This window comes from Hyperolius riggenbachi, chromosome 5 (assembly GCF_040937935.1).
Source record: "Hyperolius riggenbachi isolate aHypRig1 chromosome 5, aHypRig1.pri, whole genome shotgun sequence".
NCBI classification, from domain to species: domain Eukaryota; kingdom Metazoa; phylum Chordata; class Amphibia; order Anura; family Hyperoliidae; genus Hyperolius; species Hyperolius riggenbachi.
The window spans coordinates 331,698,009-331,712,611 of record NC_090650.1 but is presented as its reverse complement, the minus strand read 5'-3'; the positions used below and the strand labels follow the sequence as shown (position 1 = coordinate 331,712,611).

Genomic DNA, 14,603 nt, shown 5'->3' with positions numbered 1-14,603 from the left:
AGAAAAAGGTCAATAGCTCATGCATTTTTACCCAGGGACACTTAATAGGCTGCCACTGAGCAGAGACAACAAGACATTCAATCTACTTTGCAAATGTTTAAAAATAAAACCATGGGTTTACATTTTTAGGAGTAGGAGGATAAATACAATTGTCTATCTCATACGTTTATTTTCACCTTGGGTTCACTTTAAAGCAAACCTGTGAGTTATTTGAGGCAAAAAATCACATAATGACCTCAGGAGAGGGAAGCCTCTGGATCCTTCCCCCCCAGGCCATTCCAGTGCTGGGTCCCCAGAAGCTCGCGGCCGCGCTCCCGTATGAGATCGAGCGTGGTCACACTGCGCCTGTGCAGTAACACGGACCTGTTTGGGCTGAGGAATGTCATTGATATTGGTGCATGTGATACTAAGGAGTATGCCAGTAGATTAAATAAACTAAGCAATGCTATCTCATTACATTTTTTTTAAAAGGGGAAAATTTAATTTGTAAGTGATTTTTTGCTGTTGCAAACATTGTTGTTTTTTTTTAATAGGTTCTCTTTAGCTTCTAATCAGAAGTGAGTCTGGTTCCTGTATTATGCTGTTATCTTGTTTAGAATTCCCCAGTGCTGAGTAATCCATATTGTATTAGAGAAAGAAATACCCGTGACATGTTACAGAAACCAATGACCTCAGAAGGAACTGACCAAACCGCTCAGATCCATGCTTCACTCTATTAGTAGGACTTACAAGTGTCTGAACTGGGCGTAACAGACGCTATAGAGATGCATATTCATATCTGAAAATTGGTAAAGTTTTGTTCACATCTGACGTGTTCTTTTTCTGTCTTAAAGTGGAAATAAATTCCTAAGAAAAAAGCTATCTGTAGTATCGAGCTGCATTATATTTTCTCTGTGGCAAAAGCATTAAAGAACAATACGAGCACAGACAAGTGTCAATGAACAAGGTCAAAGAAGGTCTACATGTCTAACCTTCAGATGTGGATGAGGATGGCTTACAGCAACTCCATTTTGCTTACATTCAAAATATAAGTTCATTTTAACCTGACTTTTTGTAACACGCAGTCTCATTGTCTGGTTTCACAGTTATGCCATACAACAGTGCTCACCACTGTGTGGTTGAAGTGGAGAATTTCTTGTTTGTGTTGGGAGGAGAAGACCAGTGGAATCCTAATGGTAAGGATTGCAGCTTCCTCTGTTATACATCAGTAGAGCATGCTACATTGTCATATCTTGTCATGTCTTATTAAGGATTATTGTCTTGACAGCATTCAAGTAAATTGTGCTACAGGAGATGTTGTCAATGTTTAGCGTGATGCATTAATATTAATATTTCCCATGGAAAATCACACGTGGTCTGCCTTTCCCAGGCATCCCTCCATAGAAACAGAATGCATTGCTATCATCTGTACAGCAGTCATCATGAACTGTTGTCTAAGGTAGTCCAAAAGACTATGGGCAACAGTCCTCGTGTGAAGCATAAAGCAAATCTGAAGGTAGAGGAATACGGAGGCTGTAATCTTCATTCCTTTATTAACAATACAAGTTGTCTGGCTGTCATGCTGTGTTGTTTTTGAGTCACAAACCTGCAACAAGTATGCAGCCAATCGAGTCAAAGCATCTGATCTGCATGTTCATTCTGGGCCTTAAAGTATTAGAGGCAAAACATCAGCACAGTCAGGCAACTGGTATTGCTTATAAGGCATCAAAGATGGCAGACTCCGTATTCCCTCTCACTTCAGGTTCCCTTTAAGACAAACAATCCAAAAGCAGTAAGATGTTCAGTGGGTCATCATTACTCCGTGCGGGGCTGAATAAACATTAAAAGTAGCAATGAATGATAGTGAGATTCTCAAATCTAATTTTTACCTTTGAAATCAAAATAAGAATATGAGACTCCAGAAGAATTACATTCAGGATTATTTCTGTAGATACAGTTGTCCTTTCATATGTAAATTTTCACGGGAGGTTCACTTTAAAGCTCAGGCAGGCAGGCAGTTTATTATGCCAGGCTTACTTTAAATTCAAGAGACTGACTTAATAAAGAAATCATTTTCATGCTAGCCTCTGTTAAATTCCAATACCAAATTACATTTATGGAAAATGTTTTTTATTCCTCTGAAGAGAAGAAAGGCTTGGATGAATATTACTTATTTAGCTAATCAGCCCCTCGATATAAAATGTTATTTTCCAGGATAAGTATTGTCGTAAATGTAATACATAATATTTCCATAGTTTTCTTTATTTGTGGCTACAGAAGGCAGAAAGTGTGGAAGTGCTATTGACCTGACATGAAACTGGTCATGGTCATCACACCATATTGACTAAGATGTGTTTAATCCACAGAGCCTTACTATTCTGCCCAGCGATATCTCATCTTGAAGTGGCTAAGCAGAAGCGTTAACAGCTCATTTGTATAACTATATAAAGAACTAAAAGAAGTTCCAAGAGGTGTATAAAATAGATAAATGTCTAAAACTGAGGCTCAACTCTAAGCAGTTTAACTCTACATCAGTCTGGACAATGACAATAGGGGCTTTGTTGACTAAACATGTTTGCCTGTAGCCCTGCTTCATCAAAGACTTTAAGAAGTCCTAAAAAGTGTCCCATTACAATGTAAGCACTGCTGAGCTATAGTTACAATGCTGGCTACAAAGAGTTGAGACACTTAAGAGTTTCTTCTACTAAAGCTCATTTTCTATTGTTACTCTAGGAACTTCTAATGAAGTCAGCCAGGAAACAAGCAGCTTGTCAGCATATTCATAAATTGCTGCTCAAAATAGTTTTAACTCTTTAGTAACCAATTTATTTAAAGGCTTGAAAGTGCTCCATGCCATTTTATTTTAGCACATTTTTTATTTCTTATTAGTTACATTTCCTTGCTACTAATTAGTACTGCTGTAATGTGTACTTATGGCCGCATGTCACTAGAGGGCAGTGTGAGACAAACAGAGGACTTCTTCTTTCTGTTACAATATCCTCTGCTAGCAGAGAGACCTCAAAGGATTCAAAAGCAGTGCACTTATCTTAAACATGATAACTCTATTGAAGCCGCTAATGGGTTAAAGATTAATTTTGGTGACGATAGTTTAAAATGTGTATGTGGATTTAATCTCTTGGCAGCAAATGGAGGAGGAGAGTGGGATCAGGTTTATTGTTCTCATGTAAAATTCCTTCATGCCTCTGAAGGTGATGATGGGATACGGGGAGGAGTTTGGTTGATGTATAGACTGCAGTTCTATCTATGACACAGGAAGACAGTTTAGTAAGCCTATGCAAAAATGTATAGGCTTTGTGTATTGCAAATTCTGAGATATTCCACAAAGTATGCATTAAAAAAAAGTGCATGCGCCTTAACTAGAGTTTTAATGAAATATTTTAAGGTTTTTATTGTTTTGTTTTTAATAAAATTAGTGCTACAATTTTTTTTCATTGACAAAATATCAAATATTCCAAATGAATGTTTCATTAATTGCAGAACATATTTTTGTTTTAGTGTGATGCAGTAGCGATAAGTCTGTAGTGAAGAGTGGGATTCATGGCCAGTCACTGAGCCCAGAGCCCTGGCTTATATAATAGCAGAGACTTGTTTACTACAGCAGTAAAATAAAACACTATTTCCCTTACAATAGTTGCTACTAAAGTCAACAGGTGAAAGAGGAACTGTAGTGAAAATAACATAATGAATAAAAGCTTATATTTTACTATATTTATTTATAGATTATTTAGTCAGTGTTTGCCCATTGTAAAATCTTTCCTCTCTCTGATTTACATTCTGAAATGTATCACTGGTGGTGACATCTTTCGTTCTGCCAGCTGTTCTGTATGGGATGTTCGTTACTGAATATTACTTGCTTGGCAGTTGGAAAAAGGCATTATTTCCCACAATGCAATGAGGTTCACAGACAGCAGACTGTCAGGACCTTGGTCATGACATCACACTGTGGGTGGGGTTTCACCACAATATCAGCCATACATACCCCCTTATTAATCTATTTGAGAAAATGTAAAGATTTCTCGTGGGAAAGGGAGTATCAGCTACTGATTAGAATGAAGTTCAATCCTTGATTAAAGTTTTATTTAAGCAACGAAACCAAATCATAGATGTGTAGTTTTGCATGCATGTGTAGTTTTGCATAGTTTTGCATACCTAGCTAGTAAAACAATAGCTTTAAAGTGGACAGATCTACTCATAACCTAATTTTACAGAAATCCTGAGTAAGAAATATAGGGCCTAATGCACAAATGTTCAGTAACTTTGCCATGCACAGGTAGTACATGTCCATTTTACCGATAATAAGGCTAGTGGAGAAGTGTCTATTACACTATTCTGGGGAAGCAAGAATGGTGCTATGGCAATGTGATGCAGAAAGCGCATTACCATAGCAGTACGCTAACACGTGTGGTGCTAGTAGTGTAGCAGGTGCTTCTTCCCTGGCGTTAGTAACGGTAATATTGCTGCCTGCACACGGAAAATGTACCAGCCTTTCAAGCCTCAGGCCCATAGTCACGCATACACACACAATAGTAAAAAGAACAGAAATTGAGGTAATAATTGTATTAATATTTGGTGAGGGTTGAATTTCTTGATTTAAGTATGAATCCAACTATTTCAAAAGTCCTTAGCTCAGATGAGCAAAATAATGAAAGTCAAATTTTAGCAAGCAATTACTTAAAAAATGATTATACAGAGGTTTAGGCCCGTGATAGATGATGCCGTACAGGTGAAGTCGTGTAGATGTCTAAAAGTGACCACAGTTTGTTGAATGTTAGTGTTGTCTTCTACTTGTAACAAATATATATATATATATATATATATATATATATATATATATATATATATCACTAAACAAAATAAGTATAAATTATTAATATGAAGGCAAAGGCTCAGTTACAAAAAAATACCAACTTTACTCAACCTCGTGCAAAAACCCCCCCAAAAAAAACAAGATTAAGGGAATATAACATGTCTTTATTACCTGATCAAGATATAATAGACCACACAAAAATTCAGCAGTAAGTTGTTTAGCTTGAGATCATGGCAAAAGATTTGATAGAAATCCAGGAGGTTGGAGTTGAGAAAGAGTATTACTCAACTGTGAAAAGCGCATTTTAACGCTACTTTTACATTTGCTGCATTGCATCCCGGTACTCTCTCCTACCATAGCTGGTCGCGAGGGCAATGTCTAGGGAGACTTACACACTATGGCGATACAATGTTGTGTGAGGGAAGCAGCGAAATCGCAGCAAGCCCGCTGCAAACTTTGCAGTATCATTGCCGCATGATCCGTTCCCACCGCAACAATTATGCAGCAATGCAAGTCTATGATGGCGTATGGCGCCACGATAAGTGTTCAGAAGCAATTACGGGTGCACATGCACAGAGTGACAGTAATCGAGCAATGTACTTCCTTCCAGCAGGGAGTGCGTCACTTAGTTAGGGCGACACAACACATATTACCCTGTCGGCACACTCTGCAGCAGGGTAATATGGATATGGACGGGGACATGGTGGGAATGTCCTGCCCCGGGGTCTCCAGCTGCAGGACGATTGCACCACATAATATGTGAAACTTGCCTAAGTGGTCAACATGTTGATTCAGGGATCATTCACACTTATGTGCGGTGCTGTCCGTTATGACACACCTCAATCAGGGCTAATTCACACTTATGTGGTGCTATACCATTAACACTACAGTGTCTGTTCCCATGGGCTGCATTATACAGTAAGTGGGTGGGAACATCCTAGTGCACAATGCACACATTTTAATGAATTTTTTCAATGGGATGGAAGCTGCCAACATATGTGATTATCGCGTTGTGACGCACGCTTCTGTGCATTGCAACGCATGTACAAAATCACATTCGTGCATGTGTGAATGAGTCCTGAGATTATTTTCCAGTTGCCTTTGCAAACCAGACAATGAGTTGCACTTGCCCCTTTTAATGAGTGTTGTACATTACCTAACCTAATAAAGGTTTAATGATTTAAGAAAGGGTATATTAGGGAGAATGGGTTAAGTTTGGAGGTTAGGATAAGTTAGGTGCAAGGTTTATTCATTGAATTGGATTTAGCATTAGTTGTTTTTTAGAGTAAGTTCTATGGATGGGTTGACATGATACTTTCATTTACAAATGGTAAATTACCAAGTTGGCTTATCATCTACCCCCCCCCCCCCCCCCCCTTAGATATTGCAAATGAATATCTAATAGAATAACATCTGCTGAATTTTCACTAGTTGAGACGTGGTTGTGAATTCAGTACGCAATGCTTAGCAATGTTGACGACAGTGCTTAGGGCCAACGGTTGTCCATTACTAATGATGATCATTTTTTAAATGTGGAGACCTATATTATGGAACCAAATTCTAAGCTGAAGTGGCCAGTTTCAAACCAGAGTACATTCAGAAGCTTGGTTGAAGTATAACTATTCACATAGTCACATTATCTTGGGCAATGATGAACAGTGTTTTTTTATTAGGTGAGATAAATGCAGTGGTTTCATGGAAAAATAAATTAGAATCCACTGCATGCACAATCTTCAAGGGTTAACATATCGCTGCATCAATGTAACACCATGCACTGATATTTTATTCATCTTTTCTTGTATAATGTAAAATTATGGCGACACAGGGAAACATCAGCCCAAGATATTACATTTAAATAATCTTACTTTAATAAATGAAATCCATCCAAAGACATGAAAAAGTTATCAGACCATGTTAAATTGCAGTGCATCCTAATGCTGGGCTGAGTAATTCCGAAAGTGCAAAATACATTAATATTTAAAAGTGTTGACTCAGAGAGAAAAAAGCAGAAAGAAATATGAACACTTAAAGCACTTTAAATTGACTTTACAGGGAAAAATTACACAGTGTAATAGAATCCACTATGTTTAAGAAACAAACCAATAAAAAAGTAAATTGTCTTGCTGTATGGCATAGCTGAACAGATGTGTAAAAGGGCAAAGGGTATGGAGTATCTTTAACATTCAGTGGCCAATCAGTGTTCTTTTTATTTTAACTGTGCATACTGCAATAATCCATCAGCTGTTTGTAGCTACAGACTGGATTTTATACTAGGCACGGCTACCAAATGTCTAAAAATGGCTCTACTGGAAGTTCTTGCTCAAATAAGCCACTATTGGAAGAAAAGGGGAAAACCGTTCCCATTTGTCTTTGCGTTTGTGCAAGTAAAACACAGTATATTGGTGGACCATAATGAATATTCGCTTGAGATCAACTGGGTGTTCCCATGAACCTTTCAGGAAAAAAAAACACAGGGACAGCAGGAGCCCAATATAGTGTAGTATAAACAGTTCAAGGATTGGATGCAAATAATAGCAAAAAGGTTGGCTACTCACAAACCAGGGTTACCTTGTAGGCAGCGTGTGTAGAGAACACCCGTCTCTACTTGGGTCATTGGAACCTTCTCAGGACTCGGTCACACGCAAAACAAATATAGATATAATTATGTTGTCACAAAAATATCAGTTCCCCTAAAAGGGGTAACACATTTAACCTCCTTAGCGGTAACCCCGTGTGTGACACGGGGTAAGCCGCCGGAGGGTGCCGCTCAGGCCCTGCTGGGCCGATTTACTTAATTTTTTTTTTGCTGGACGCAGCTAGCACTTTGCTAGCTGCGCCAGCACCCCGTTCGCCGCCGCCGCGCGCCCGATCGCCGCTATCCGGTGCGGCGCGCGGCCCCCCCCCCCAGACCCCGAGCGCTGCCTGGCCAATCAGTGCCAGGCAGCGCCGAGGGGTGGATCGGGTCTCCCAATGACCTCCCGACGTCACTGACGTCGGTGACGTCATCCCGCCCCATCGCCATGGCGACGGGGGAAGCCCTCCAGGAAATCCCGTTCTTTGAACGGGATTTCCTGATCGGTGATCGCCGAAGGCGATCGAAGCGGGCGGGGGGATGCCGCTGAGCAGCGGCTATCATGTAGCGAGCCCTCGGCTTGCTACATGATAAAAAAAAAAACTTAAAAAAAAAAACTGCTGCGCTTCCCCCTGGCGGTATTTTTCATACCGCCAAGGGGGTTAAAATGATTTAAAGGAAGTGCTATCTGATTGAATTCGGTAAATTGTTTTTGGCCACATCAGTTGTCTACTTTATTGAGCTAAGGCAATACTTGACTTTTTTTAAAACATTTTTTAATAATTTTTTTTAAATAAATACTATTTTATTTTAACATACAAGCATCAAAAAAAAGATCTAGATTGGTATACAGGGCCATGGTTTGAAAGATAGGATGAGGAAAAAGTGCATTAACATGGATAACATGACTTTACAATTGTAGTGAGTTATTAGCTGAACTGTACCTAACCTTCAAATTAAAACTGTAAAAATTAAAACTGTGTACTAATAAGAGAATACAAGAGATTCTTTAGGAGCTCCAAAAATATGCATATAGATACAATAATCTGTTATGACTGTAAATATGACAAAAACACAATACAAAATGCTCCCACAAAAACAGACCACATACATATTCACACATGTCCATCTTTATTGTGTCTAGGTTGATCCACTTTGTTTCTACAATGCACACAGCCAACCATTTTGTACAGCGGCTGTGTTGCCACAGAATGGCATGCAATGGCCTCCAACTGCAGCAGTTGTAGTTGCTTGGCTATAACTGAGAAGTGTGTATTGTTAATAGAGAGAGGATGACGCAGCAGCCCAGGAGCAAATGGCTTCTGGCGGCCAGCTAAATACAAACACAATGAGCTCATTTGTTGCCACCCAGTGGAATGGATTGCTAAACAACATGAGGGGGCAGCTGTATAGATTATTGGCGGTGATGGTGCAAGAACAAGTATTTTGGGTGAAGAGATTATCTAGTGTGTGTGTCAGGCTTAATCGTCAAGGTGTTTCTCTCACTCCATTAGGACTGAAGACGTTGCTCAATAAGAATGATCATACATCTTCTAAAATACAAAATAATATGTCCAACTGTCACCTGTTTTTTCTTTAGCCTGAATAAAAGAGAACTTCACAGATGTATTTATAATGCTGTTCTTATTTTGTAGGGAAACACAGTACAAATTTTGTAAGCCGCTATGATCCAAGGTTCAACAGTTGGATACAACTTCCACCTATGCAGGAGAGGTAAGCATTTCAAACTAGTCACCTTACCATAGCTCTATTATAGCTCTGACATTAACCTTCAGTGGAGGTCTTAATGAGGAACTGTAGTAAAAAATAAAATAAATAAAATTGCGTAATTTTTATAATCGTCACGTATAAATTATTTAGTGAGTGTTTACCCATTGTAAAATCTTCCCTCTCCCTGATTTACATTCTGAAATGTATCACTGGTGGTGAAATCGTTAGTTCTGCCAGGTGATCTGTATGGAATGTTCATTACTGAGAGTTCTATGCACTGAGGGACATACTGCTTGCTTGGTAGTTGGAAAAAGCTGTTATTTGGAAAAATGCAATGAGATTCACAGATAGCAAACTGTCAGGACCATGGTCATGACATCATACTGTTGGGAGGGGTTTCACCACATCAGCCATGAAGACATTACTGATGATCTATTTGAGAAAAGGTAAAGCTTTTTTGTGGGAAAGAGGGTACCAGCTACTGATTGGAATGAAGTTCATGGGACTGTAGGCAATACCGCCTTTAAACCCCAACCAGTTCTATTTGACACATAACATAAGACAAATAAATGAGAGAGACAAGGGCGCTCCAGACTGGAGTTTAAAGGCCGTGGCCATCTTTATTGGTTATCAAAATTTGAATAAGTGAGGTCACAACATTATAACTTTATTAACCATACATTTTTCAGGTATATAAAATCTGTGAACCAAGAGAATGCCTATCTGACCACTACGGTCCAGATATGCTTTACTTACAATACAATACAATACAATAACATTTGTAAAGCGCTTTTCTCCCATAGGACTCAAAGCGCATAGCTGTGTCTCAGATTAATACAGGGTTTCAGGCTGGGTTGTGTTACTGAGGAGATAGTCAGATGTTCATGAATGCCAGACTGAAAAGGTAGGTTTTCAGTTTAGACTTAAATACTTCCAGGGATGGGGCTGTCCTGATTGGGTGTGGCAGGGAGTTCCAAAGTGTAGGGGCAGCATGACAAAAGGCTCTGTCTCCAAAGGTTTTGAGGTGGACTCTGGGGGTGACCAAGGTGTTACGTCCTTTTGATCTAAGATTGTGGGGGGTGTGATGCAGTTGCAACAAGTCCTTCAGGTATCCAGGGCCCAGATTGTGCAAGGATTTGAATGTCAGTAAGCCAATCTTAAACAGAATTCTCCATTTTATCGGTAGCCAGTGGAGTGAGCTCAGGGTTGGTGTTATGTGGCAATGGCGGGGTTGGCTCGTTAACAGCCTTGCGGCGGCATTCTGTACTAATTGCAGGCGGTGTAAGTCTTTCTTATGCAGGCCTGTGTAGAGGACGTTGCAGTAGTCTAACCTTGATGTGACGAAGGCATGAACTAGGGTTGGAAGATCCTCTGAAGGAATTAGGTGTTTAATCCTTGCAATATTCCTTAGGTGAAAGAAGGAATGTTTCACAACAGCTGAGATTTGATTCCTGAAGCTTAATTTCCCATCAATCAGTACTCCCAGGCTACATCAACAAATGTAGAATATTCCAATCTGAGTTGTTCAGGTCTGAGCTCCCTATCCTTAGCGGTGTTGGTTGAGACTGGAGCTGCTTTGCTGTTGAGCCCTGGCCCTCGATAACAAGAACCTCAGTTTTGTCAGCATTAAGTTTTAGCCAATTATTATTCATCCACTCCTGAAGCTCAGCTAAGCATGCGTTTATTTGTGGAGTAGGGTCTGTGACATCAGGTTTGAATGACAAATATAGCTGGGTGTCATCAGCATAGCAATGATATGTCAGGCCATGTTTTTGTATGATTTCTCCAAGTGGCAGCATGTATATGGTGAACAGTAAAGGGGATAATATTGCGCCCTGAGGTACACCGTATTTTAGTGGTACAGAGTTGGAGAGGAAGGGCCCTAAGGCTACCCTTTGTGTTCTGCCAGCCAGGAAGGAGTTGAACCACCGGAGAACAATGCCATCTATGCCACAGTACTCTTGTAGCCTGTTGAGTAAGATTTCATGATCGACTGTGTCAAAAGAACAACATTCAGACCCCACACTAAATATTCTTACCCATTTACCATAAAGATTGACAACAACGTTCTAAATACAAGCAGGGCGTGGAGGGTGGGGAGCTCGTCCTTAGCCACCTAAGGTAAAAGGCAGCTATGTGAGGAACGGACCCTACTTATATACCCTCAAAACCCCCTTGATTGGTTGCTGCAACAATGTTTAGCCCCAGCAAAGCCTGGCAGAACTCCTACCTTGCAATCTGCCGACCAATCATCATTCACCCACCTTACTGACTCTGGGGGAAATTTCCCCCAGATACTCATATCTCATATCTATCCTAACAACCAATCACCTTGCCTGCTACCTCAGAGAGGGAATTCTAAATTCACCTCATGACAAACCTAAACTAGGCATGCTTGCCACAGACCCATGCAGGGCCTCCTTTATTAAATACGGCCCTTTCTAAATCCTTCGTTAAAGTTCCTCTTAAAGTCAAATGTTTTTAATGCCTCCTTTATCATTTTCTCTGATCAAAACTAGAGTTAAACATCTTGATGGATCCAATGCCATGCACAGATTTTCTAAATGTCACACTCAAGCCAGCAGCTAGTTGCAACAAATGTAGAATGTTCCAATCCATTAATGGTTCTATCTGCTTGTGTTATTTATTTATTTATTTTGCACAACTCTACTAGAAAAATTACACTGTGAAAATAGAAGTGTTGGATAAATAAGAAAATCAGTATACTCTAGAGCAGGGGTCTCAAACTCGTGGCCCGCGGGCCATTTGCGGCCCTCGATACAATATTTTGTGGCCTGCGCCGGCAAAAGCTTCCTTATAGTTCGCTTCAGTGCTCCCAAGTAATCCGCCGCATCCCCGCCACTAAACGAGGGCTGCAGAGCCCCCAAATTGCCCAGGGGCAATCCGCCGGCATTTCCTGGAAGGGGCAGAGTTTTCAGCTTCAGCTCTGCCCCTCCTGACGTCAATCGCGGCGCATTGCCGCCTCTGCCCGCCCCTCTCACTCTTCCTTCACAGAGAGGGGCGGGGAGAGGCGGCGATGCGCCGCGATTGACGGGAGTTGGAGCTGCTGATTTTGTGAAATCCCTTATGCGGCCCAGCCTCATCCCGGCTTTGCCTCCTCTGGCCCCTAGGTAAATTGAGTTTGAGACCCCTGCTCTAGAGTGCTACTTTTCTCCATATTTTCTTTGCCTCAGATTTATCAAAGATCTTAAGTTTCTCTCCCCAACAAGTTAATCCTCAAATTGATATCTGTATGTTCTTAAGACAGTCCATATATTCTGATATTCATATGTGTTTACTATCTGTAGAGTCTGCAGCTTTTGTGTCTGTCTGGGCACATAAATGTTGTGTTCTCTCCAGCTTAACTGGAAGGAAAAAGAAATGCTAGTTGAAGAAAGAAAATTTGATGATGTGCTTCTTTTAGTAAATTGGAAACAATGACCCTTGAAGGACCATAAGGATAGTGAATGTCAAGATAATTTATAATTGTTAAGGTATCTCCTTTATCTTCCTTTCTGTCATGTAGACTTTGGCAAATCTTTTCCAAAGAACTTGCTGTCCCTACATTTGCAAACAGAAGAGAAAGTTAAACTCGTAGTAAAGTTCATTGAACTGGGGTTACTACAATTTACAGTAAACTATTTTCATGTAATTGCTGATAAAAAAAATATGTTTCAAAGCACTATACAAGATGGTAATTCTGTGTTCTTTGTCATCTATTCTTCCTATAGGAGAGCTAGTTTCTATGCCTGTCGACTGGATAAACACTTATATGTGATCGGGGGAAGAAATGAAACAGGATACTTGTCAAGCGTTGAATGCTACAACTTGGAGACAAATGAATGGTGTTATGTATCCCCCTTACCACAGCCTCTGGCAGCTCATGCAGGAGCTGTCCATAATGGCAAAATATACACATCAGGTAAGAAACTTGGAAAGATTGGTCGAATTGTTACTGTTTTTTTCTTTACTATTTATTCAGTGTTTTTGTCAACCTTAAAAACACACCAAATAAATAACTACTGCTGTTTAATTAATGTGGTGCCTTAACCACTTGCCGACCGCACGCTTATACCGTGCGTCGGCAAAGTGGCAGCTGCAGGACCAGCGACGCAGTACTGCGTCGCCAGCTGCAGGCTGATTAATCAGGAAGCAGCCGCTCGCGCGAGCGGCTGCTTCCTGTCAATTCACGGCGGGGGGCTCCGTGAATAGCCTGCGGGCCGCCGATGGCGGCTCGCAGGCTAAATGTAAACACAAGCGGAAATAATCCGCTTTGTTTACATTGTACGGCGCTGCTGCGCAGCAGCGCCGTAAGGCAGATCGGCGATCCCCGGCCAATCAGCGGCCGGGGATCGCCGCCATGTGACAGGGGACGTCCCGTCACTGGCTGCACAGGACGGATAGCGTCCTGTGCAGCCTCGATCGCCGGGGGGGCCAGGTAGGAGAGGGAGGGGGAGGATTTCGCCGCGGAGGGGGGCTTTGAGGTGCCCCCCCCCCGCAACACCCAGGCAGGCAGGAGAGATCAGACCCCCCCTGCACATCATCCCCATAGGGGGGAAAAAAGGGGGGCAATCTGATCTCTCTGCCTGCAACCTGATCTGTGCTGGGGGCTGCACAGCCCACCCAGCACAGATCACTCAAAACAGCGCTGGTCCTTAAAGGGAAGGTTCAAGCAAAAAAAAAAAAATGAGATTCACTTACCTGGGGCTTCTACCAGCCCCATGTAGCCATCCTGTGCCCTTGTAGTCACTAACTGCTGCTCCAGTCCCCCGCTGGCAGCTTTCTGACCTCGGAGGACAGGGCCACATTGCATACATTTTTACGCATTCCAGCTAGTGCAGGAACAAAAATGTACGCGTTTCACCACTAACGCGTAAAAATGTATGTGTTAATGTTCCTGCACTAGCGGGAATGTGTAAAAATGTACGCAATTTGGCCCTGACCTCCGAGGTCAGAAAGCTGCCAGCGGGGGACTGGAGCAGCAGTGAGTGACTACGAGGGCACAGGATGGCTGCATGGGGCTGGTAGAAGCCCCAGGTAAGTGAAACTCATTTTTTTTTTTTTTGCTTGGACCTTCCCTTTAAGGGGGGGTAAAGGGTGGGTCATCAAGTGGTTAAAAAACACTGCCTAATGTAACGATTGCAGGATTGTTTCAGTGGTCAGCGCCCAAGATGCGTGCTGACACTGCGGAAATCCTCCACAAGCGTGTAATTTGATAGAACCCAGCTTGGGTGCAATGCACCTATAGAGGGAGATTCCCACCGGCAGATGGAGCTGTGGAGTGCAAAGGAACACCGCCTCTGCACTGCCACAGATGCCAATTGGGAATTGTACGAGTTGAAGCAATGCAGGGCAAGATAGTCCTTAAAGAGAGAGAGCACAGAGACAGAATGTATGTGTGTCCACCAATCTAGTTGCCACCCAGCGACGGTGAACACACAACAGCGGAAACGAAGTGGGAACGCAATCGCAAGAGTGGCGATTGCCAATGTA

The 14,603-nt window shown here is 41.6% G+C and overlaps 1 protein-coding gene across 4 annotated transcripts in view; it reads left to right on the top strand.

Annotated features, from left to right (window-relative positions):
* Positions 1–14,603, top strand: part of KLHL14 (kelch like family member 14) — a 125,877-nt gene that overhangs the window by 100,026 nt on the left and 11,248 nt on the right. For 3 of the 4 annotated variants that reach the window (XM_068234743.1, XM_068234742.1, XM_068234741.1), the window contains exons 4-6: positions 1,086–1,175; positions 9,035–9,113; positions 12,842–13,032. In XM_068234743.1, the coding sequence (XP_068090844.1) occupies positions 1,086–1,175; positions 9,035–9,113; positions 12,842–13,032 (360 nt within the window). The remainder of the gene's footprint in view (positions 1–1,085; positions 1,176–9,034; positions 9,114–12,841; positions 13,033–14,603) is intronic. The other variant, XM_068234744.1, reaches the window with a different exon arrangement.